Below are 25,679 nucleotides of genomic sequence, written 5' to 3' on the forward strand. Positions count from 1 at the left end.
GTTTCACGCCCTCCTTGAACTAGGTAATTACCTCCTAAAGCCCCTGTCACATGTGCTCTAGACGAACTGATGCCAAATAGCCAAAAAATGCCGTCCACTAGATACCATAACTCATCCCCTGTGGTTCAGCAGTGTGTATCCAATCACTGATCAATGTTATCTCTGTAAACCAGTGAGAATTCCTGTAACACAGCTTTGTATCAGCCCACTCCTTGTTCCCTCTTTCCTTTAAAAACTGCTTGTAACAAGGGCCCAAGGCAAGTTGAAGTGTGTCCTGGGCAGCTGGCTTCAACCTTGGCCCAAATACGCTTTCTATATTAATTTTGCCTCAGCATCTTCCTTTAGGTCAACATTTCACTATTTTAGTCATTTATTCTGTAATTTACTTTTCCCCCAAAAGGATAAACTTCTTAATTTACACTCCGGCCTTATCTGCCCATAGTTCCCCAGGTAACCTTTTGTTTCTGCAGACTCAGGCCAGGCCTTGTGAGCTCCCACTTGCAAGCCACCTGTTTAATGCTTATTTATGTGAGTATCCTAGTATTCTCGTGTGTGGTGAAGACACTCAGGCTGCATGCATCCTCTCTCAGGAGAGAGTAGTCTTTCACACTTGCACTCCCATAGAACTGGAGGTGAAATCCTGCTTCAGTGTAATCCTCATGTCGATTTTCCTTCTCATCAGAATTAAAATTCACAAAGCAGTCACCCCGATGAGGAAATTACTCTGTTCTCTTACACCCCCCTTTTAAAGAATACTCTGTTTCTATTTTATGACTCTAACTGCTTTAGGCAAGTTGGTTTTCTCCTTTTAAGTATATTTGGGTATCATGTAAAAATTATAAAATAATGGTTGCCTCACAATGGCCTATTAAGATGTGACAATCGATGTTTTTGTAAAGGAATCTTATCCATGATATACAAATATTACATTAAGTAATGATGGCCAAGCCAGCCAGCCAGGATTGAGAGCAGTTGATTCCTGCTAGGAATAACATACCTTAAAAGTTTTAAGGCAACTACATTGATAGAATTGATTAAACAACTAAGGCAACAGTGTAATGTAGTTGAAAAAACATTGTGTGATCAGACAGAACTCTGGTGTTCTTTCTACTCCCAGCTCTACCATGAACTGTGTGATTCTGGATCAGATTGTCAGCCTCTCTAAACCCTATTTCTGTATGAGAATAACTATTTAGGGGCAATCACTCTGTGATTCTCCCCACGCTCATGTTAAACGAATTTGTGTGCCTTTTCTCTGGTTTAAAAAAAAGAAAAAGAGTAATTATTTAGTCAACTATTTAGTCGATTTGCTTTTCTAATGACCCTATTTTAGATGTCCTCAAGTCCTAAAACTTTAGGAATTGTTAGATGGCTATAGCTGTGTGTCTCACTTTCCATATCTATGTTATGGAAGAAAAAGAAGTACCAAATCAACTTGTAAATAAAAATTTAAAATGTTCTAGGCAGATATGCAAGGAAAGTGAACATATCTTTGGAAGTGTTCTCTCTGTGAATCTTTGCAATACCCCTGTTGTGTCCATTTACTGTCACATTATCCAAGACCTGATACGAGCTAGGGCCAGTGCGATAGGGGAGACTTGAGTCCAAGCCTATCTTGATCACAAAATCTCTGCTCTTCCCAGTAAGCTGCTTTCTAAAGAGAGTTTGGAAACTGTAGGAAGTTATCTACTAATGTTATATGTTTTTATAGATACAGATAATAGAGGGGGTAATATGTATATGGTGTTTTTCAGATTGAGGCTGTCTAAAACAAGAACTTCAAGCAGAGGGTGGTTTTTGAAGCTAGGCTGAATTCAATGTTACAAATATCCAGACAAAATTAAATACCTATATTTTTTACCAATAAAGATCTGAAAAAGGGGTTTCTCATTGGGGAAATCCCCATGGTCCAGAAGGAATTCAAAGTCTCAGAATTGGTCACGTATTAATGATCTATATCACTGTTTCTTTAGGCTGTTGTTTTTTACGTTTTTGTTTTGGATTGCACATCCTTTTGAGAAGCCAAAGCTGTAGACCTATTGAGGAAACGCAAATATGTTCATGTTTAGAAACTCCTAATCTTTTGTGTCCGAATGTGCTTCAACAGATTCAGGACACCCCCAGCTAGAAGCCTCCTTGCTTTGTTCTTGTTAGCTTTGTACTTCTTCCACTCTTTTTTGAAGGGTTTCTTCTCCAAAAGAGCATGATGCTGGGTCTGCAGCCTTGCCCCTTAACCATAGTCCTGTCTTAGACCAGCAGTGAAACAGCCAGCCACTTAAAGGGTAAAACTGCTTCACTGTTACATCTCATTTTGTTGATGGAAATGAGGTCAGATTCCCTTTGTCCTCACTTGTTGAGGTTTTGGCCTGTTGTTCGCTTTTCTGAGGATTCTCCTAACTAATTTTCTTAGAGAGAAGTCTGCTGAGCTTTCTTTTTGGCTCTCTTCCCTCTGCTCTTGTTCAAGCTGCTCTTAGTTACTTCCTCTGTTTCCATCTGGAACAGATGTGCCATTTCTCATTGTTTCATTTTGTTTTTTCTATTTTTCCAAGGTCTATACTCCTTTGATCCTGCCACCTCCTTCATTAAAATCAGATTTTAAAAATTTCCATTACTATCATCATCATCATCATCGATCATTATCATAACTATTGGTATCACCATTACCATTTATTGAGAACCTTTTGGCCAGGACAGTGCTAGGCCCTTTCCCACATTATCTCAGTCCTGTGGAGTCTCATTTTAAAGGCATGTAAACGCAGCCTCAGAACTGAGTAACTTGCCTAAAACTCCATAGCTAGGGAGTGGCAGAAGGATTTGAATCTAGGTAGGTCATTTTGATTCTCTAGCTCAGGTTCTTAACCACTGTCCTAACTATTGATTCATAAAGTTTAGTAATTCAAATCACCTCATGTATAGTGGATGAATATTTGAGTAGACAGTAATGGATAATGTTTACTGAATGCCACTTACATGCTTTAGTTGGGCTGTATTTTTTCTTCAGCAACCCTATGTGTTAGGAGCTGTTATCCCCATTTTATAGTGGGCAATGTAAGGCCCGTAGTCTATCCTCTTGGGAGCTCAACAGCAAGATTTTGAATATATCTATCTTTGAAGCCATATTTTCTGTAGCAGAGTTACCTTAGACCTGAAGTATGTAAAATGTAGCAGAGTTCATAAGCAGTTGTTGAAGTATGGCTGCCTAAGTATGACAGGCAGGAAAAAATGCTTTAGGGTCACACTGAAGCATGTCGAGTGAGGGGTTAGCTGGGAAACCACAGAGACAAACCAGGCTGGAAAGTAACAATCATCACTATATTTGAGACAAGTCATCGTCAGTCTAAAAAAGAGGCCCATTTCTTGGCGTAATAAGAAATTATCTTTTTGAAACCAACAACCAATCTCACGATTAACATGGAAACACTCAGTATTTCTAATAATGTTGAGAACACAACAGAGAGACCACTGTCATAGCTATTTAAGAAATTACTCTTGAATAAAACCCAGATTCTTTACCGTGACCTCCAGGGTCCATGGCACCCCTCCCCTTCCTGCTCCATCTGTCTCTCTTGCCTCTCCCTCCCCTGATTGTTATTTATATCAAATTCTGGCACCTGGCCATCAGTCCCTGGACTAGGCCAAGCTCTTTTCTGCTTTGGGGTCTTTGCATGTACCTCTTCATCTTCCTGAACACATTCCCCAGCTCTTCACTTGCCAGTTCTTGCTCGTCTTTCAGGAGCCTTTCCCCTGACCTTCATATCTACAGGAGGGGGCTGTCCTTCCTTCTCTTTTTCCTTTTGGTGTCTTTTGTAGCATTCCTTGTATCCTTGTAATCTGATAATCTTACCTGTTTTTCTTATTTATTTTCTGTCTATTCTTCTTACCTTGCGCCCCACAAGGACATGGACTATATTCACACTATATCCCTAGCACTTAGAAGAATGCCTGACACATAAAAGTTGATTTGCAAATGTTTGTTGAAAGAATACGTAATTGAATGAATGAATAGCAACTATTGTCTTATCTGTGTACCAATAGTAGCCAGGTAGAAAATATAATGGTGATGAAAAGAGATTGATAAGAACAAAAATTATTAAAAAGAGCCTAGGAATAAACCTTAAAAATGTGTAGGGCCTACATTCATTCATTGACTCGACAGTCTATATCAAGCACTTGCTCTGTTGGGCACTGTGATTTTAAGGATAAATAAGACAAACATGATCCTTGCTTGTTTTGAACTTAGAAAAATGCAAAACTTATACCTGGGAGACACAGGGATACAGACATCATTTCTCCTAAAAAAAAAAAAAAAAAAAAAGAGGCTGAATATTGATACCATTTAACTCAAAATTCTAACTATCGTTTTTTATTTGAGAGGCAGGGAGACGGGGAAGCGATAACAGAAAAAAACTATTTGAAGTTGATGTAAAAAATAAACCTCAGAGTCTACCTGATTTCTTTTTGCTCTTTTCAAAAAGAAGGATGATGGTGGGTGCTCTGGTTAGCCACATTTCAGAACCACTGAATATGGTGCTGACTTGGAAATAAGCCACATGTATGGGGAATAAGAATAAGATAAAGATAATTTTTTTTTTTTTTTTTTTTTTTGAGATGAGGTCTCTCTCTGTCACCCAGGCTTCAGTGCAGTAGCAAGATCTCGGCTCACTGCAACCTCCACTGCCCATGTTCAAGCAATTCTCCTGCCTCAACCTCCTGAGTAGCTGGGATTACAGGCGCCCGCCACCATGCCTGTCTAAAAGATAACATTTTAGATCACCTGAGAATGAATGTCTTTGTCAGTCATTGATATTGGGAGGTGGGCTGGATCATCCAGGGGAAACAATTAGATTAAATTCTTACCTCAAATCATAAAATTTTTTTCAGATTGAAGCTTCAGCTGTAAAAAGTGAAACTATCAAAGTTGTAAAAGAAAACAACAGATGGATTTAATAATACAGATGATGTAAAAATGAGACTACAGATTGATGTAATTTTGGTTGCCAGAAAGGCCTCTTTTAGCAGGAATAGTGGGCAGAAACCTTAAAATAAAAGTTTGGTAGGTTCGAGTGTCTAAGATTCAAACACTCGTGGATGGCGAATCATTGAAGGGAACTAATGTTATGCTAACATGAGGGGTGATTAATAAGCTTCACATAGGAAGTAGTCTTATAAACCATTAAATGGGTTATATCTAGAATTATCAGCTCTTGGAACTAGAAAGGATCTGACCCAATGTCTGCATTGTACAGATTTGGTATATTGAGGCCCAGAGAAGAAAATGTCCTTACTGAGGCCAACAGTTGGTCACTAGGGTTCCTTCACCCAGTCTTCCCTGCAGTTGAGTTTGTGGTTATCTGGGTGCAGTGTTAAGAAGATAATGCAACCAGTAAGGCTACCAAAAAATTTAAGATTTGGATACTTCAAACAGTAAATTTTTTTTTTTTTAAGACAGGGTCTCGCTCTGTTGCCCAGGCTAGGGTACAGTGGCACAATCACAGCTCGCTGCAGCCTCACCTTCCTAGGCTCAAGAGATCCTCCCACCTCAGCCTCTTGAGTAGCCAGGACTACAGGTGGGAGCCACCACACCCAGCTAATTTGTTTTTTTTTTTTTTTTTGTAGATACGAGTCTCATTATGTTGCCTTGGCTGATCTTGAACTCCTGGGCTAAAGCAATTCTCCAGCCTTGGCCTCCCAAAGTGCTGGGATTACAGGCATGAGCCACTGTGGCCAGCCCAAATAGTGCAATTCTAAGTACAATTCCAAGAAAGAGTCCTGTTAGAAAAATTAGATTTTCAATCCTTAGATTAAATGCTTGGAGGATTATTCATTGGCAATGTATATAATAACATTTTTGAGTTTGGGGTTTTTTTTTAAAGAAAAATTAATTAGACATTGAAATTTTTATTATAATCCAAATTGAGAATTTTGTTAACTGTAAAGTTAGGTTTGCTTTGATCATGTCTTAGGGGAGCTTCAGTGTTTGAGCAGAGGCCGTAATTCAGGTATCGCTGTGTGCGTAGCAGCTTGTCTGTATTTCAAGCCTAGTACTGAGTAGAAATGAAAAGCAACTTTCGAAATGTGCCAGGCGCCTACCCACGAAAAAAAGTCCAGGACCAGATGGATTCACAGCTGAATTCTACCAGAGGTACAAGGAGGAGCTGGTACCATTCCTTCTGAAACTATTCCAATCAATAGAAAAAGAGGGAATCCTCCCTAACTCATTTTATGAGGCCAACATCATCCTGATACCAAAGCCTGGCAGAGACACAACAAAAAAAGAGAATTTTAGACCAATATCCCTGATGAACATCGATGCAAAAATTCTCAATAAAATACTGGCAAACCGGATTCAGCAGCACATCAAAAAGCTTATCCACCATGATCAAGTGGGCTTCATCCCTGGGATGCAAGGCTGGTTCAACATTCGCAAATCAATAAACGTAATCCAGCATATAAACAGAACCAAAGACAAGAACCACATGATTATCTCAATAGATGCAGAAAAGGCTTTTGACAAAATTCAACAGCCCTTTATGCTAAAAACGGTCAATAAATTCGGTATTGATGGAACGTACCTCAAAATAATAAGAGCTATTTACGACAAACCCACAGCTAATATCATACTGAATGGGCAAAAACTGGAAAAATTCCCTTTGAAAACTGGCACAAGACAGGGATGCCCTCTCTCACCACTCCTATTCAACATAGTGTTGGAAGTTCTGGCTAGGGCAATCAGGCAAGAGAAAGAAATCAAGGGTATCCAGTTAGGAAAAGAAGAAGTCAAATTGTCCCTGTTTGCAGATGACATGATTGTATATCTAGAAAAACCCATCGTCTCAGCCCAAAATCTCCTCAAGCTGATAAGCAACTTCAGCAAAGTCTCAGGATACAAAATTAATGTGCAAAAATCACAAGCATTCTTATACACCAGTAACAGACAAGCAGAGAGCCAAGTCAGGAATGAACTTCCATTCACAATTGCTTCAAAGAGAATAAAATACCTAGGAATCCAGCTTACAAGGGATGTAAAGGACCTCTTCAAGGAGAACTACAAACCACTGCTCAGTGAAATCAAAGAGGACACAAACAAATGGAAGAACATACCATGCTCATGGATAGGAAGAATCAATATCGTGAAAATGGCCATACTGCCCAAGGTTATTTATAGATTCAATGCCATCCCCATCAAGCTACCAATGAGTTTCTTCACAGAATTGGAAAAAACTGCTTGAAAGTTCATATGGAACCAAAAAAGAGCCCGCATTGCCAAGACAATCCTAGGTCAAAAGGACAAAGCTGGAGGCGTCACGCTACCTGACTTCAAACTATACTACAAGGCTACAGTAACCAAAACAGCATGGTACTGGTACCACAACAGAGAAATAGACCAGTGGAACAGAACAGAGTCCTCAGAAATAATACCACACATCTACAGCCATCTGATCTTTGACAAACATGACAAAAACAAGAAATGGGGAAAGGATTCCCTATTTAATAAATGGTGCTGGGAAAATTGGCTAGCCACAAGTAGAAAGCTGAAACTGGATCCTTTCCTTACCCCTTATACGAAAATTAATTCAAGATGGATTAGAGACTTAAATGTTAGACCTAATACCATAAAAACCCTAGAAGAAAATCTAGGTAGTACCATTCAGGACATAGGCATGGGCAAGGACTTCATGTCTAAAACACCAAAAGCAACGTTAGCAAAAGCCAAAATTGACAAATGGGATCTCATTAAACTAAAGAGCTTTTGCACAGCAAAAGAAACTACCATCAGAGTGAACAGGCAACCTACAGAATGGGAGAAAATTTTTGCAACCTACTCATCTGACAAAGGGCTAATATCCAGAATCTACAAAGAACTCAAACAAATATACAAGAAAAAAACAAACAACCCCATCAAAAAGTGGGGAAAGGATATGAACAGACATTTCTCAAAAGAAGACATCCATACAGCCAACAGACACATGAAAAAATGCTCGTCATCACTCGCCATCAGAGAAATGCAAATCAAAACCACAATGAGATACCATCTCACACCAGTTAGAATGGCAATCATTAAGAAGTCAGGAAACAATAGATGTTGGAGAGGATGTGGAGAAATAGGAACACTTTTACACTGTTGGTGGGATTGTAAACTAGTTCAACCATTATGGAAAACAGTATGGCGATTCCTCAAGGATCTAGAACTAGATGTACCATATGACCCAGCTATCCCACTACTGGGTATATACCCAAAGGATTATAAATTACTCTACTACAAAGACACATGCACACGTATGTTTATTGCGGCACTATTCACAATAGCAAAGACTTGGAATCAACCCAAATGTCCATCTGTGACAGACTGGATTAAGAAAATGTGGCACATATACACCATGGAATACTATGCAGCCATCAAAAAGTATGAGTTTGCGTCCTTTGTAGGGACATGGATGCAGCTGGAAACCATCATTCTTAGCAAACTATCACAAGAAGAGAAAACCAAACACCGCATGTTCTCACTCATAGGTGGGAACTGAACAATGAGATCACTTGGACTCGGGAAGGGGAACATCACACACTGGGGCCTATCATGGGGAGGGGGGAGGAGGGAGGGATTGCATTGGGGAGTTATACATGATATAAACGTTATGCACATGTACCCTAGAACTTAAAATATAATAAAAAATAAAAAATAAAAAATAAAAAAGAAATGTGCCAGGCTTGCTTGTAAATATGAATCATTTAAAGTGGTGGCATTTGTCCTTATTCACAACAAAATTCATAGTATTTACTGATTTCGACAACAAATTATGTCTGCCTATGTGTCAACACTGGGCAAAGCTACAAGGATTAAAAAGAAACAAAACACAGGCTGGGCAAATGGATCACTTTGGGTCAGGGGTTTGAGACCAGCCTAGCCAACATGGCTAGACCCCATCTCTACTAAAAATACAAAAACTTAGCCAGGTATGGTGGCGTGCACCTATAGTCCCAGCTACTTGGGATCCTGAGGCAGGAGAATTGTTTGAACCCAGGAGGAAGAGGTTGTAATGAGCTGAGATCATGCCACTGCGCTCCAGCCTGGGCAACAGAGCAAGACTTTGTCTCAAAAAAACAAAAAGAAAAGATAGAAAAGAAACAAAACACAAATAAATAAATATATGAGGCCATAGCCCCTACCATCAGGAACCCAGCCTATGAGGCCAGCAAATGATGGGAAGATCTTTAACAAGGTGCAAATGAGGCACAACACTGGCACCAGGAAGCGAATCATCACTAGCCTGCTGTGACAGGGGGATCTGAGAAGGCTTTCCGTGGCTTTGAAAATAAGTATCAGTACCAGTAGGCATCTCAGAGTTCTTTCAGCTCCTTCAGATTAAATCATATTAATTTAATTGTTTTAGGGATTCTCTGTTTGCAGTGCTGGTCATGTTTATGGTACTGAAGAGTTTTCTTCATGAATGTTCTAATAAATTTCACTTATCTGGTAGAAACCCCCACCCTCAAGGGAAAAAAGAGTGTCATGAACATATTCCTGTGTCCTCTTACTGGCATCTATCAAGAAATATTTGGGTTTGCTGGGCGCAGTGGCTCAGGCCTGTAATCCCAGTGCTTTTTTTAAAAGGCCGAAGTGAGCAGATCACTTGAGGCCAGGAGTTCGAGACCAGCCTGGCCAACATGGCCAAACCCCATCTCTACTAAAAATATAAGAATTAGCCGGGCATGGTGGTGTGTGCATGTAATCCCAGCTACTTAAGAGGCTGAGGCACAAAAATTGCTTGAAGCCAGGAGGCAGAGGTTGCAGTGAGCCAAGATCGTGCCACTGCACTGCAGCCCGGGCAACAGAGTGAGACTCTGTCTCAAAGAAAAAGAAGAATTATTTGGGTTTCTTATTTAATACCTTTTACAAGAATAATTTTCTTTTCTAACTACTGCTGATAGTTATTTTTTCTGTTCTCTTTTTATTTTTATTAATTATTGTTCCAATGCAATTTAATTTTTCAGTTGTAATTTTGGAATGCATGTGCTGTGCTTTTGTTAAAGTAGCCAATATTAATTCTTTCTTTCAGGGGTGAGTCAGGTGCTGGGAAGACAGAAAATACAAAGAAAGTTATTCAGTACCTTGCCCATGTTGCTTCTTCACATAAAGGAAGAAAGGACCATAATATTCCTGTAAGTTTCTGCTCTGTTGTTTTTTAAATCTTCTTCTTATTCATTTATAATTTCAGAAGCAAAAATAAGGAAGCCAGTCTACTCTCACACTGCTATAACTGACAGCCCCCTTGTCTCCACCCGCTCCCCGCCACCTACCCAGCAACGCGTTTTCCACTCCAGGGGCTAGGATACAAGGAAACTGCTGTTAAAGAGGCTTTCTGACAGGGCAAACTGGAATTATGGTTGTGGCTTGATGCCTAATTTCTTGCAAAGATTTGCTGAGAATTGTTCAGCAGTGCTTATGAAGACTTATTTTCCACCAAAAGAAGATGCTCGCCTATTTTCAGCAGTTCTTTCTGAACTTGCAGTAGACTGTTGCTACTACCCACAGCAGCCTGAGGGGAGGATAGAGATATGGGAAGAAGTGATGATAGAAAAAGGGCAAGAATAGAAATGTCAGTTCTCCTTAAGTTCTAGACATGCAGAAGTGGTAGTTAATACAGCCTGAGAGAATGCCAGCCAGCCCAGCTTCCACAGTTCTCAACTGCACATTGGCTTGGTGCTTTGGAAATGGCTTACTGCTAGGCAAAGACTCAAACTTGCTAACATTTGCATTTGTCTGTTTGTAATGAACAGCAGGAATCGCCTAAACCAGTGAAACACCAGGCAAGTGCTTTTCTTTATGCTTCTTAGTCTTGAGTGTTTGCACTAATTTCTGTCTGTAGATTGAGTCTCTGCTAGAATCAGATGCCACTAGTTCTAAGTGAAATCTGTCATTAAGAAAATTTACTTTTGAAAATGTATTGCTTAGAGCCTTATTCTTTCTTGAGAAGCGCATGCCGTTTTGCTTTAAATTTGTTTTCTAGATAAATTTTAATATTTATTTGCCATTTTATCATGACATTGAACTGCATGTTTATGAAGCCTATAAATTATGGTTTCATATGTCATTTACTAGGTGGAATTATTTTAATACTTACCAGACACATGGAAACCTAGCTTTGTGCCCTACACTACATTTTAAATTTGGGGCTGCCTCTTTAAAAGTTGTACCTTTGGAGCTAACAAATTTCTGGTCTGTTAAAGTTTTATGGCATGGCATAGTTTATGCCTGTATGTGTTTTAACAAAGGCCCGATTATATTTAATATATTAAATAAATTAGAGCTGGGCACAGTGGTATGCACCTATAGTCCCAGGTGTTTGGGAGGCTGAGACAGAAGGCCTGAGCCCAAGTATTTGAGGCTGCAGTGAGCTGTGATCACACAACTGTGCTCCAGCCTGGGCAACAGAGCAAGACCTCATCTCTAAAAATAAGTAAAATAAAGTCAATTACAATGTTCTTTATACTGGGCAAGCAGTGTAAGACTGTTATTCTTCCTAATTATCAGATGCCTACCTTTCAGCTCGACAGACCAGAGCAATGAACAAACCAAGAATCATAGCATGTCCTCCATTTCTCACTACCTGGGAGGAGAAGGAGGGCAGACCTGAGCCAGATACCTTAGATAGAGTAGGACATCTATACTTGGATTTAATCCTTTCCCTAGCATTGGAAGGGTTTTGGTTTGTCTTTCCAAATATAATGATATAAAGCAAGAAACAATAATATCGAGTTATGGAAATGATCTGCTAATATAAAGAAATAATCATAAATATCTAAGGAATTGTCATAGACACTGAGATTTTAAGATATCTTTCTTAACATTCTTAAGAGATTGCCAGCCACCCAAGCTGTACTGTACCTATGAAGGCCTATGATGTCCTTTTGCTCCTTTAGCTGCAGAATAGACCAGTGATACAAATGAAGAGGGTTAATAAAATAATCATTATCCTGTAGGATATTTAAAAGCTTCTTTGCCAGTTAAAGAAGGAAAATCTGGGCCAGAAACCAGCTTTTCTTTATGCTTTAGAGGTACTTGCTAAATGTCCTTTTAATATGTACTTGGGTCACTATTGAAATAGTGTTAAGCAATTAATACACAGATTTAGGTTTTCCAATTTCCTATGGAACGCATAAATCATTGTTGTTAACATTTTGTTTCGATGTCATTTTAAACTACAGAGTGGATCCCTGTTGTATGTGAGTAGCATGCCTACCCCCTCCTAGATTTTACTTTGAGTCAAATCAATCCCTGGGAAGCACGTTCTCCCAAAGAAGAAGGCAGCAGCTTCTTTGGGCCATGCTTCCCGGTCATTGCTGATTTGCATGTCGTACTGCATGTGTCCATTGTGCACACAGTCTTCAATGCTGCTTTTCCCAAGTTGATTTTAATCATAGTTAAGCAGTAGCTATGCTGATGTTTTTAGAAATATCAGAAGAAGACTCGTTGTCAATTTTTCTTCCCCAACACAACTGAGGACCATGAAATATTTAACAGCGCGGTAGGGAATGGCCACACCCTGGAAGGGTCCTGTCAAGAAATTACTTCTCCCCCTGCTGGGTGTCACTGTCTGCGACTTCTTCACCCCACTTGAATGATTGCCTTACAGTTACAGTTACAATGTGAAAAGTCTGTACTTTCCAAGGTCACAGTTTCTTTTGGTTGATTTGATACCACTGGTTTGTGATTTTATATTGCACTTTATAAGCAAAAGTTAAATTCTGAGGAGTCATGTGTATACCTCCAGCATTTTATCACTAAACGGTAGTATGAATTGTAAACCCAAAAGCGAGGGCATTTCTAGGCTCCTGATTTTGTCAGTCCTTTATTTATTTGCTCGTTTGTCTACTCATTTTTTGTTTTAAACAACTTAATTGAGATATAATTCATATACCATTCAGTGTACCTATTGGGAATGTACAATGTAGTGTTTTTAGTATATTCACATTATGCAATTATTATCATAATCAATTTTAGAACATTTTCCTCACCCCAAAAGAAACTCCATACCCATTAGCAGTCACCTGCTATTTCCCCCCAGCCCCTGGCAAGCACTAATCTACTTTCTGTCTCTCTGTATTTGCCTATTCTGGACATTTTGTGTGAATGGAATCATATAATATGTGGTCCTCCCTGACAGTTCTTTCTTTTAGCATAATATAGTCAAGGTTCATCCAGATTCTAGCACATATAAGTACTTCATTCCTTTTTATGGCCAAATAATATTCCATTATATTAAATATGTGTCACGTTCTGTTTCTCCATTCATCAGAAAATGAATATGGATTTTTTCTACTTTTTGGCCATTATAATTAATGCTGCTATGAACATTCACGTACAAGTTATGGTGAGAACGTATGTTTTCATTTTTCTTGGATAGATACCTAGAGTTAAATTGCTGGGTCAGATGGTAATTCTGTTAAACATTTTTAAAGAGACTGCAGCATATGACATTCCCACCAGGAACATGTGAGAGTTCCAGTTTCTCCATATCCTCATCGGCACTTGGCATTGTCTGTGTTTTTATTAAAGCCATCCTAGTGAGCAGTGTGGTCAGTCTTTTATGTTTACCTTTTAAATTTCATCTTCATTTTCGAAATATGAACAAATATAAGCAAATCAGTGTTCAAAATTAAGTCACAATGCTTAAGTAAACTTGAAATAAACATTTATCTACGAACTTTTGGTGCACTTTTTATAACAAAATTAAAGGTCGTATTGGCTCTATCCCCTTAGTATCCACCAGCCGACTGCAAGTACAGCTTCTGTGTGCCCTCTTTCCTCCGGAGAGGTTGCTCTTAGAGACCCTCAAAGTCTAGCACAGAGTTCACAAAGCCTCAGCACAGCGCAATTTCAGAGCAGATTTGAAAATGATTAAATTCTAAAACTTGACCATCCCCTACAAATGATTCCTTCAAGCCAGCCCACTTGCCTCCCTGTCTTTCCAGTCATCTTCAGGACGACTTTATATCTTTCCCCAACCTGGTTTAAACTGTGCTGAACCAAGACAGAAAGGTGATAGATAGCAAGTAGCAAGTAATGAGAGCCTGCCAGTTGAGATTAGAGTCTGGTTTTCAACGTGTGATTGGTTGCTGCTGCCTGCTTTTAACCTTCCTGCAGCTCTGCCCTGCCAGGCCTGCAAGGTACAGCCCGATCCCAGCCTGAGTCCCCTTGCTGGCTGAACTGGACTTTTGAAAGAGGTATATATTTTAACCATTTCGAACTCATGCTATATCATATAGCGAGCGTATATTATACTATGTAATAAACCCAGGAGTATAATTTTCACTATGACTGGTAAACTTTTAAAGCAGTCTATAACTCTAAATATTTAGAACTTTAAAAATCATTTCAATAGCTAAGGCTGCTTGTTTTCTACATTCCAAAGTAACATTATAGAATAGAAACGAAGGACATTGCCCATCCAATTCAAGAGGAAAAGTGAATAGTCACTGCCCCCTGATGGTTTACAGATGCCTTCATAATTTGGTTGAGATTTGTTAGCACCATTTATCTAATTGTGAAATTGTTCAACACAGAAATTATCTCATTTCATGTGAATTTCTGTATGTTTTGATACTTAGCTTTGTACCAGGTTTTTGGGGATTCATTTATGAGTTTTTGAGATCATTGCTCAGTCTCACCAGTGTCCACAAATCCATTAGTAGGAGTGATACCATGACACTATTAACGTAGTGGGACCAACACCAGGGACGGAGGGTGCCTGAGTCCACAATTACCATGGTGACTGAGGACCCATAAATCTTCTTGTTGCCTTTGGCTCACTACCACCCCCTCCCCAGATACTTCTAGAATTCCAGGTGTCCAACCTTTTAGCTTCCCTGGGCCACACTGGAAGAAGAAAAATTGTCTTGGGCTACACATAAAATACACTAATGCTAGCTGATGAGCTATTTAAAAAAAAGGTTTGTGCATCATTTTCATGATATCCACCATCACAGATAAGCAGAAAAAGTCCTCACATATAAAGAGTTGGATACCCGTGGAACCTCTGATTATACATTCATTCAGCAGAACATTTGCCAAGTATCATTTTGATCTGATACTGACCGAGTTAGGCACAGGGGATACAACCAGGTTACTTGAAGCCAACACAAGAAGAATGGAATCAGTGGATCAATCTCTCTCTCTCTCTCTCTCTCTCTCTCTCTCTCTCTCTTTCTCTCTCTCTCTCTCTCTCTCTCTCTCTCTCTCTCTCTCTCACACACACACACACACACACACACACACACACACACGGGAAAAGGAAAGAACCAGTAAAAAAATTTGACTCCAGTAATCTTTTTAGTCATATCTAAGTAATATTAAAGTAAGATATGCATTACTGGCTTTACCTCCAAGTTAGGAAAACTCTTTAAAGATGGACTATCAAAATATTTTTCTTATGATTTGGTAGGATGGTGTGTGATTTTAAGGAATCCACAGTCTAGCAGTAGATATTTACTATTAAGGTAATGCCCCACTTACCAGAATGCCAGTGTTTTTCCAAGTTTCCACATTCTCATCACATAGATTGAATTAGGTTAAAAAAAAAAAAAAAAGGCTTTTAGAGACCCAAACAGTTAATACAAACTGAGTATACCAAGGGCTTTGCAAGATATTAGTCATAGGAATGCTGATGGAAGTGACTGCCAACCCCGGAGGGGGATGGGGGCAGGCAGTCTGTTCTATCACCGAATAATGACTGACATTTTTTCTTTCCTTTTTATTTGGAGATGGAGTCTCTCGCTCTGTCTCCCAGGCTGGAGTGCAGTGGCGCGATCTCGGCTCCCTACAACCTCTGCCTCCTAGGTTCAAGCGATTCTCCTGCCTCAGGTGCCCACCACAACGCCTGGCTGATTTTTTTGTATTTTTAGTAGGGACGGGTTTTCACCGTGTTAGCCAGGATGGTCTCGATCTCCTGACCTCGTGATCCGCCCGCCTCGGCCTCTCAAAGTGCTGGGATTACAGGCATAAGCCACTGCGCCTGGCCCCTAACTGGCATTTTTAACAATGACTCCCAGTCATCAGTTGCTCGGGATACCATGCTTAAGGAAGTTTGGCAGCATGTAATAGTTTAGAAAAATGCACAGCAAAAATAGTCTGGTAAGGGTTTTTAAGTGAGGAAACCAGAAGATTTGTTGTACAGGGAGGAAACTGTCTTAACGCCAAGAAAACGAACCGATGCCATGTAATGACATCCAGGTAGCTTGAGGTTCTCGACAAGACTGGTTCCTGACTGGTTTCAGCTGAACACGGTTGTAGATTGTACTTAAGACCTGTGAACGTGCGGACAGTCCAGATCATGCTGTAATGGACGCAGGTGGAGCAGGTCCCCTTCCTGTGTAATGTGCCTCAGGAATACTTCCCTACCCTTTCAGCAGAGTGACAGTCCACACCAGGGTGGCGTGACAGAACTGTACGGATGACATATATTTGTTCTTTTTTTTTTAATTTGATGGTGATGGAGTGCCTCACATACCAAATACCACTAATTTAAAAGCCTTGTGTGAGGTTCTTTATAGTCATCTTTTTTGCTTAGAGTATCGCATTTCCTAGCAGCTTTTAGTTAGTTTTTCTTTAGGTCTAAAATACTGTGGGTATTTTAAAATATAGGGTTAAGATTTATGTTTGGAAAAAGCAGATTTATTTAAGTCATAAAATGTAATTCTGAAATTACATTCCAGAAGCACAACATCACTTCTGGTGCTTTTCATGGCCAGAAATGGCATCGTGCTTTCTCATAAAGCTTTCTATTGTGTTTCATGATTAAAGCACATATTAATATATTTCCATGTTTTGTTTGTAAAATCTGTTTTATAGCCTAATTTACATATAAGTAAAGACACGACTAAAGCAGACATTTTACCAAATACTCTCTACTTAGCCTTTTAAATCTGAGCAAGTTAGCAGCATTGGCGTCTTGACCATCCTCTGAAAGTGGAGGCGAAGACATCGCCCTGTCTATATGATAGAGATAGTATATGAAACTCCTTGGAAAACTGGAAAGTGCTACATCAATATAGTGGTAACTGTTAAATTAACTGCCTTAAAGTTTTCAAATAAGGCAGAGTTAAAATAAACAGAAGTATTAGTGTGTTCTTAATTGAAGTGTCATGCTAAATTTCATTTCACGAAAGCCAATCTGTTTTATTTTTGAAATTCTCTGCCTGATTTACATGCCCCGTGCTTAAGTTGATCTTCTCTGTTCAGCGTGACATCTTCTTCTCCTTGTGATCACTTTATAGATGCTAATTTTTTTCCTTTAGTAGAGTCCATTATCATAACCAGGATTAAGAAGCCAATAAAAGTTGCTGGATGGCAGACAGAATGAAAAAACTGAGGAAAAGATGCATTTTCTTTTTTAGAAATTTTTTCCCTGATAACTCGAGTAAAGACATTAGATTAACGTACATCTGCTTTTATTTGTGTGTGTGTGTGTATGTGTAATGTCTTTTAGGGGGAACTTGAACGGCAGCTTTTGCAAGCAAATCCAATTCTGGAATCATTTGGAAATGCGAAGACTGTGAAAAATGATAACTCATCTCGTTTTGTAAGTTTCAAAGCACCAGAAGCTTTTAATTCCTTAGATTTCTAGTTAAATGTCTACTGTGATTAAGCAAATGGATTACTTTTCTTCCTAGATTTTAAGAAACTAATAGATGTAGTTCTGTAGGCATAATACAAGCTCACATGTAATTTCAAATTTTCTAGTAGTCACATTTAAAAAGAAAAAAGACAATGTGTAAGTAACTTTAGTCATTTTGTCATACAGAAATGTATAACTCTATGTCTTACTTTATGGATATGTAATTTAACCTCTCTGAGCTTATTTGTCTTTGACTGGGCATGATAATAACATCTGTCATGGAATCCGAGTGGAGATTAAATGGTATGCACGTTGAGCATTTAGCCCAGCACTAGGCATAGTAAACATTCAACGCGTTAGATGTGGTAAACTGACCTTTCCCTATCTTGCTATTTTCTGTGGGATTTGGACTTCAGAATAATTTGTCACTACTATGACTTCTCTTTAAAAATTTTTTGAGACAGGGTCTTGCTCTGTCACTCAGGCTGGAATGCAGTGGCACAGTCATAGCTCACTGCAGCCTCCAACTCCTGGTCTCAAGGCATCCTCCTGCCTCAAGTCTCCCAAGGAGCTGGGACTACAGGTTCACACTACTTCACCAGGCTAATTTAAAATAGTAATTTTTGTTGTTGTTGTTGTTGTTGTTGTTTATAGACTAGGGTCTCACTATGTTGTCCCGTACTTTGGGAGGCTGAGGCAAGAGGATCGCTGGAAGCCTCAGCCTCCCAAAATACTGAGATTACAGGAATGAGCCACCACACCCAGCCTAAAATTTCTCCTTAGCTATTCAACTTGAAAGCTTTACTTTCCCCTTCAGTTTGACTAGCTGTACCTGTTCACCTGAGAATGTTATCCTAAGTGATGGCCAGGTCTCTGTTACTTTGGGGACACTGCCCCTCCCCAGCCCAGCTGCTCAGCTTCAACACCGTCACAGCAAATCATCTCTAAACCCATATTCAACACAGTGGACATTCCTCCAATAAGTCTTTTGTCCTGGATTATGGTCATCAAGTTTCAGAAACCCCTTCCACTGTTAGATCGAAGAAGGACTTCATTGTTCAATTGTTTCCACTTAAGTTGTTCAAATTAATTCTTCCCTTTTTTCTCCTCCCTGCTCTGAAGTATTGGTAAAAGTCAAGAAGGCCAGAGTAAAAGAGACCTCAGTTCTAACAGTTCATTCTTTTTACAGTTCAGTATTCTTACTGGGAATATTGTTTATTCCCAGTAAGATAATTTGGGGATCTAATGTCATTGTGACTTGCTTTTTAAAACTGAGAGTGTGACATCATGGTCTGCACATTAATTTTCCAATGGCATCGTGGCTATGATTAGTGGAAGCGACCAGATTCAGGATCACAGAGGACCCAGCAAACACAAGGGCAACCAGAAAGCCCTCTGGATTAGTTCACTAGGGCTGCGATATAAAAGTACCACAGACTGGGAGCGGCATAAACAACAGAAATGTACTTTTCCACAATTCTGGAGGCTAGAAGTCTGAAGTAAGGTGTCAGCAGGATTCGTTTCTTCTGAGGCCTCTCATAACTGAACCCAGGTTCGGCTGCGTGCCACTTGCAAGCCATGCACAAGAGACGAGAGTTGGTGGGAGGAAAAGCAGGTTTATCTGGAGAGCCAGCAAACAAAGAAGATGGTGGACTCGTGTCCCAGAGGACCCTCTCAAGTCGGAACACATTTTAGGCTGTTTTTATGTTTAAAGCCGGGGGAAGGAGACAGGGTTGGGGTGAAGAGGTAACTGATGACCACAGACATCTGGGCACCAGCAAGAGTCCGAGGAGGCTGGGAGTATCCTTGTCCTTGGTCAAGTCACAGTGCTCCTATAAATCTTTAACAAAACATAGTTGTGCACATACTTCTCCTTTAATCTCAGAGTTAGTTTTAAAAACTACCTGATGGCGGTTTTTGCATATTATCTCAGTGCTCTAAAATTATCTTTGCCCATGTGCAGGAATGGGTAAAGGCCCCTTAAACAAAAATGGAGTTAGTTATGTTAGTTCTCTTGCTGATTCACTGTACATTCTTTTCTTGGCTTATAGATGGTTGTATTCTCCCCGTGTCTTCGAATGACCTTCCCTGTGTGTGTGTCTGTGTCCTCATCTCTTCTTCTTATAAGAACACCAATTATATTGAAGTAGGGTGCACCCTAATGACTCCTTTTTAATGTAATTACTTCTTTAAAGACCCTCTTCCTAATTACAGTTCCATCATGAGGTCCTGGGGGTTAGGACTTCAACACAGGAATTTGTGCAGGGACGCATTTCAGCCCATAGCACCCTCAGAGATAGTTTCAGTGCAAGATGCTTTCCAAGTTATGTAAGAAATTGGGATGTACTTTCTTGGAGTATTGTTTATTCCCAGTAAGATAAAATTTGAAGATTCACTTAATCCAAGTTCATTTAGTAATTAACTTAGCTTTTTATGTGCAAAGTGGGATAAACAAATGTGCCTGTGTCAGTAGGAGTCATGCCTGGGACTTGACTTGTGGGTTTAGAAACTATCTGAGGAAACTGCATTCTTTCAGATTTTCTGTCATTCTCCTGGATCATCCCCATTGAGCCTGAGCCACAACTAAATCTGAAATTTTCCTACTGAAATGCCCTGTGTTTAGTGGCTGTATCACAGGAAAGAAGGAACAGGGAGCTGCCAGCTTTGGTATGTGAATCTCCATCAAGATCTTCAAGGACTTTTTTGTGGAAAATCGTTTATCTTACCACAGAAATCAAGTTACTAATCTATTCTGTTCCCCCACCGCCCACCCCCCACAAGCCCTAAAACCATACCCTAAATTCAAGAGAAACAGTTTTGGTGCTCAGTTGTCTCATTTTTTCCTGGAAAAGATAAATTGCTACTAAGCCATCATTTGTGCCCTTGGGTAAAGAATGTAGTGATTCTGTTACGAAGTATAAGGATTTATCTCCCTGCCAGGGTGCGTTTCAACTCATTATTTTAGTGTTTGGAACAGCTATAATTCTGTATTAGTTATTGATTGCTATGTAACAAATGATCCTAAAACCCGGTGGCTTAAGGCATCGATTATCTCACAGTTTCTGTGTGTCAGAAAGTCAGTAGCAGCTTAGCTGGGTGACTCTGGCCCAGGGTCTCTTAGGAGGTCATCACTAAGATGTTGGCTACAGTTGTAGTCATCTGAAGGCCTGACTGAGGTGGGAGGATCTCCTTCAAATCTTCCTCAGGTAACTCTTGTTGGGAAGTCTCTGTCCTCCCTGGCTGTTGGCTGGAGGCCTCAGTTCCTGACCTTGGAGGCAGCCTCTCCATAGGGCTCCTTGAATGTCACCATGACATGGCAGCCAGCTTCTCCCAGAGCAAGTGATCCAAGAGAGAGAAAGACAGAGGTTACACACCCTGCCTTGGAAATCACATGTCATCCCTCTGTTGTCTTCTATTGGCCATACAAACCAACCCTGATGCTGTGTGGGAGGGGACTGTGGATACCAGAGGTGGGGATCACTGAGGCAGTCTTGGCTATCGTGGCTACCATGAATCCTTACAACGATTTTCATCACTGATGTATGTAGGATTTTAATCTGTAACTGGAATAACTCTAGGTCAGTGGTTCTTAATTGGAGGCTCCCCAAGGAACGTTGGCAGTGTCTGGAGACGTTTTTGTTTGTTTACCTGGGGGAATGGGTAGTGGTGTGCCAGTGGCATCTAGTTGGTAGAGGCCAGGGATGCTGCTAAAAATCATCCAATGCATGGGACAGTCCCCAGAGCTTAGAATAATTGAGCCCAAAGTATCAGTTATGCTAAGATCGAGAAACTGCTCTAGGTCGTTCCTTCAAATTATAGTCTAAATTAAGGTAATTATTTTCTGAAATTTATTTGCAAAGTAATACATGAGTCTATTTAATGCTTGTTATTTATACATCCTATTCCAAAAGTTGACAACGAAGTCTGATAGAAACCTGTTTTACATTCTGCTGGTAGGAAGAATTAGATTGTTTTCTAACCACCTGGAAGCAGCACATAGGAAAGGAGCAAGAATCAGCCATTCAATCCAAATGTTCAACAAACACTATTTCAGCTGAAGTACCACCTTCCAGAGTGCCTGCATTACTATATAATAACCTTTAAGCGCATTCTAATATAGTAAAAACTGATTTGTTTTCAGTAGAAAAAAGATTTTTTATTAAGGCATTGTTCTTAGACGTAGCTTTCAATTCGACCAAGAAACAGAGGTATCTTTAAATTGTTTACTTTGGGCTTTAATTGTTAGAAAGTCAACTTTTATTGATACGTATTTTTTTAATAATAGTTTATTGCTATCTACTGTTATCATAAGGTGTTACCTATACAGTACTAAAACAAGTAGTTGATCTCAGTAGCTCCATTAAAAATAATTAGGTCCATTGATTAAATAATGTTCAGTTAAAATTCCCCTTTAGTATTTCTCTTTGGGTGTTGGTTCTTGGAGTTTGAAAGAAACCATTGTAGACTCATTTTTAAATTCAATTCTGTGTAATTTTGATGTTTGATTTGTTATTTAGTTCTTTTAATTATTAAGCACCTATTTTTTGCCAACCACTGTGCAACTTAATTGATATCTCCAAACGGATATCAGTAGATTCTTCAAGTTTAACATACTCCAAATGAAAATTTTTCCTTTCCTTTCTTTTTCTTTTTTTGAGACGGAGTCTCGCTGTGTCACCCAGGCTGGAGTGCAGTGGCCGGATCTCAGCTCACTGCAAGCTCCGCCTCCCGGGCTCACGCCATTCTCCTGCCTCAGCCTCCCGAGTAGCTGGGACTACAAGCGCCCGCCACCTCGCCCGGCTAGTTTTTTTGTAGTTTTTAGTAGAGACAGGGTTTCACCGTGTTAGCCAGGATGGTCTTGATCTCCTGACCTCGTGGTCTGCCCGTCTCGGCCTCCCAAAGTGCTGGGATTACAGGCTTGAGCCACCGCACCCGGCCTCCTTTCAAAATTTGTTCCTTTATGTCTTCTGTCGATCAGTGGTATCATCAAATCACCCAGTTGCTTAAACTTAAAATAAAAACAATAGCAAAACCTAGGAAGACAAAATGCCTAGGAATCAGCCTTTTTCTCATGGCCCGTATCCAGGCCAGCAGTGAATCCTGTTGGTTAAATGTCCAGAAGGTGTTTCAAATCTGTCTACATTTCTTCTCCTAACTAGCTAGTTAGTCTAAAACTGTATCTGAGGAGATTTCTTATTATTCTCTATCACGGTATCCTATTTATTCCCTCATGGCACCTATCCCAAGCTGTAACTAATTACTTTGCTTATTTATTGTCCTTCCTAGTAGAATGTCTAAGAGCTTTGTCAGTAAGGACTTTGTATGGTTGGTTCCTAGCATAGTGCCCCACAGGCATATTTATGGATTTTATGGGATTCATTTACTTAAAATGTGGCAGACACTACAAAGCGCCATGCGCTCTTCTAGGCCCTGGGAATTTATCAGTGGTCAAAACCAAGGTCTCTAGCCCTGTAAAGCACACCTTCATATCGGTTTTAACTTGAGTGTGTTTTCAGCGGCATGTCATGATGTTGTTGAGCTCGGGGAAGGTGGTACCTATGCCAGATCCTCTGAGAATATGCATGCTCCCATTTTAGAAGCATGGATAGAGAACATGAGGGAGGCAGTGGCTCCGTGGGCAGGCCAGGCCTTGGGTTGAGATCAGTATCATTAAGAGAAATATGATGTTAAAAAATGAGTTGTGTATACAGTGAAATTTCATTCAGTCATATTTACAAGCTCCATGCTTACAGTGAAAATATTTGGGACTATAAACTCCATAAGCTTTAGAAGCCATTTGGTTCCATTTCTTTGATCCGATCTAGATGACTAATTTCCTGAAGAATATCTTTTCTTTCAAAGGTACTAGCATATGGTTTATATTAAAGGGATTCTTTCTTTCGGAAAGCATTACCCTTAAGAAAATAATCATTCACAGTTAGTCCAGTTCTCTGTTTATGGAGAAGTAAAATGCATTCCAGATGAAGGAGATTTATGTAAAATGAATCTCTCATAATGAAACTTTGAAAACAGGGACTTCAATTTTAAAGTGATTGTTTGGATCAGCAGGTACATCTTCCCTCACAGAGTTTTAGTTACAACCACTTTCTCTATTTCCACAAATCCTTTTTTCTTTTCTTTTCTTTCTGTTTTTTTACAAGTTGACTTAAGCCAGTTTGGCAATTTCCAACTATTGTGTACCTTTTGGTAGATAAGTATCCTCCAGCAATTAGAGCTAGGTAAGGGCTCTAGGCATCCTCCTTACAGTTACCAGGTTATAATGAAAGCACGTAGGGATTCCACACCCTCATATCTCTCAGCAGGCAGGCACTGAAAACAGTTTTGTAAGTTGCATGCAGCCCAGCTCTGTTTAATTTCTCTAACCAAACCTTTACCTGAAAGTTACACTGAGGCAAACATGACAGTATCAGTGACATAATATGGTCTGCACCAGGCAACCAGCATCTTCCAGATCACTGGCTGCACACAGCCATTTAGTATCAAGCTCTGGAAGCACCCTCAGCAATACAGCCTCCTGTACTTACTAGAGTCTGGACACCTGTTCCCTTGACCCCAGATTGGGGAGGGTCTATATGTATCTTTCTTTGTTTTTATTTATTTATCTTTTTTTAAGTCTCTATTTGAAGTTAATATGTATCTCTTTCTAATCAGTCCGTGGCTTAATGCCACTCATGTTACCCTAGTGATTTCTAATATCCATTATACTAAGTAATGAGGCCACTTAGTGCATGTGAAAACTCATTTTACTAACAACAAAGCTTCTGGTTTGGTTTGGAGATTAAGATAGCTAAAGCATTTAAGGTAGCCATCTGGCCTTTGGATTAAGTGCTAGCTCATTACTCCTAGAATGGGTTTTCTCATTTAGGGCAAATAGCTAACGCACATGCATAGCACCCTATCTGTGCTGATGTGTTTTAATGCATATTGCAGAGCATGTAATAACTTCAGATACCAAATTAAGAAGGGGGAAATATCTTGAGAATATGAAACAAACCTGCATTGCCCCTGAATTAAGTTGCTAACTAATAACTAATCTAGTTTTAATTACGATGGATACATTATAATCATCCCAGAAAAGGTTCCAGAAACTGATGTCAATTCAGAACAAACAAAATTTTTTGAAACTAATTAAGATAATTTTCTTTTTATTTTCTTCATGGTATCAAAATATCAAATATCCAAGTTTCCCTATTGCGCATTTTGAGTGAAATCCTTAATAAGTTATATTTGATTATATACGAGATAATTCTAGTTGTCTTTGCTGTTGAGAACGCTCACAGTACACGTGTAACTTCACTTGTTTCTGGATTGGTATACAACATGTATTATCAAAATGTGTAGCTGTAATTAATACACAATGTAATTGTCATGTTTTGGGGGTTTCCCATGCTTTTGTTTTTACTGGTGAAATTCTGATTGAATATTCTAAGTACCATAATCTGACCTTTATGCAAATCGATTATGGAGTGGGCATTTTCAGCACAGATTTCTTCACATAATGTTTAAAAGATAGAGTTCCCACTTAAAAGTAAAACTCACGTTTTCCAGTTTAGTCTAGATGTGTGTTTCAATAAAAACGTTAATTCTGAAAGTATTTATTATAGATGTGAGGAGAAACGTCTTTTAACTAATAGATCTTACTCTCTCCCCTCGGCCTGCCCCCAACGAAGAAAGAAAAGTCATCTTTGCATATCTGGCCAAGTGGCCAACACTGAAGTGACGTCAGGTCCCATGGCCTGCTTCTTACCTGACTTGCCAGGGTATCCGACATGAAGGGGAATATTTAAGTCCTAGATCACTTGGGGATATTCAGTACAGGTTTTCCTTTTTGCTTCTGAAATTTCACTTTGTCAAGTTATCAAAGTGCTTGGCTATGTCTTGTAAAATATCTGAGTATGAATGTCATTTAGCTAGAAAGTTGATCATTTTCAGCTTCATAAGGTTTTTGTTTTGTTAAAGTGTTTTTAAAATAGAATACATTTTAGGGCTTTGGCTTATAACCGAGGTTTATCGGTTACCAAATATGTTTTCAGAAATACTATTCTC

At 39.5% G+C, this 25,679-nt stretch overlaps 1 protein-coding gene across 6 annotated transcripts in view; it reads left to right on the plus strand.

Annotated features, from left to right (window-relative positions):
* Positions 1-25,679, plus strand: part of MYH10 (myosin heavy chain 10) — a 157,426-nt gene that overhangs the window by 45,159 nt on the left and 86,588 nt on the right. For 5 of the 6 annotated variants that reach the window (XM_033184593.1, XM_033184590.1, XM_033184591.1 and 2 more), the window contains exons 5-6: positions 10,056-10,158; positions 17,484-17,576. In XM_033184593.1, coding sequence (XP_033040484.1) covers positions 10,056-10,158; positions 17,484-17,576 — 196 coding nt within the window. Of the gene's footprint in view, positions 1-10,055; positions 10,159-10,776; positions 10,807-17,483; positions 17,577-25,679 lie in introns of all 6 variants that reach the window. The other variant, XM_033184595.1, reaches the window with a different exon arrangement.

This window comes from Trachypithecus francoisi, unplaced genomic scaffold (genome assembly GCF_009764315.1).
Source record: "Trachypithecus francoisi isolate TF-2019V2 unplaced genomic scaffold, Tfra_2.0 Lachesis_group20, whole genome shotgun sequence".
Taxonomy (NCBI): domain Eukaryota; kingdom Metazoa; phylum Chordata; class Mammalia; order Primates; family Cercopithecidae; genus Trachypithecus; species Trachypithecus francoisi.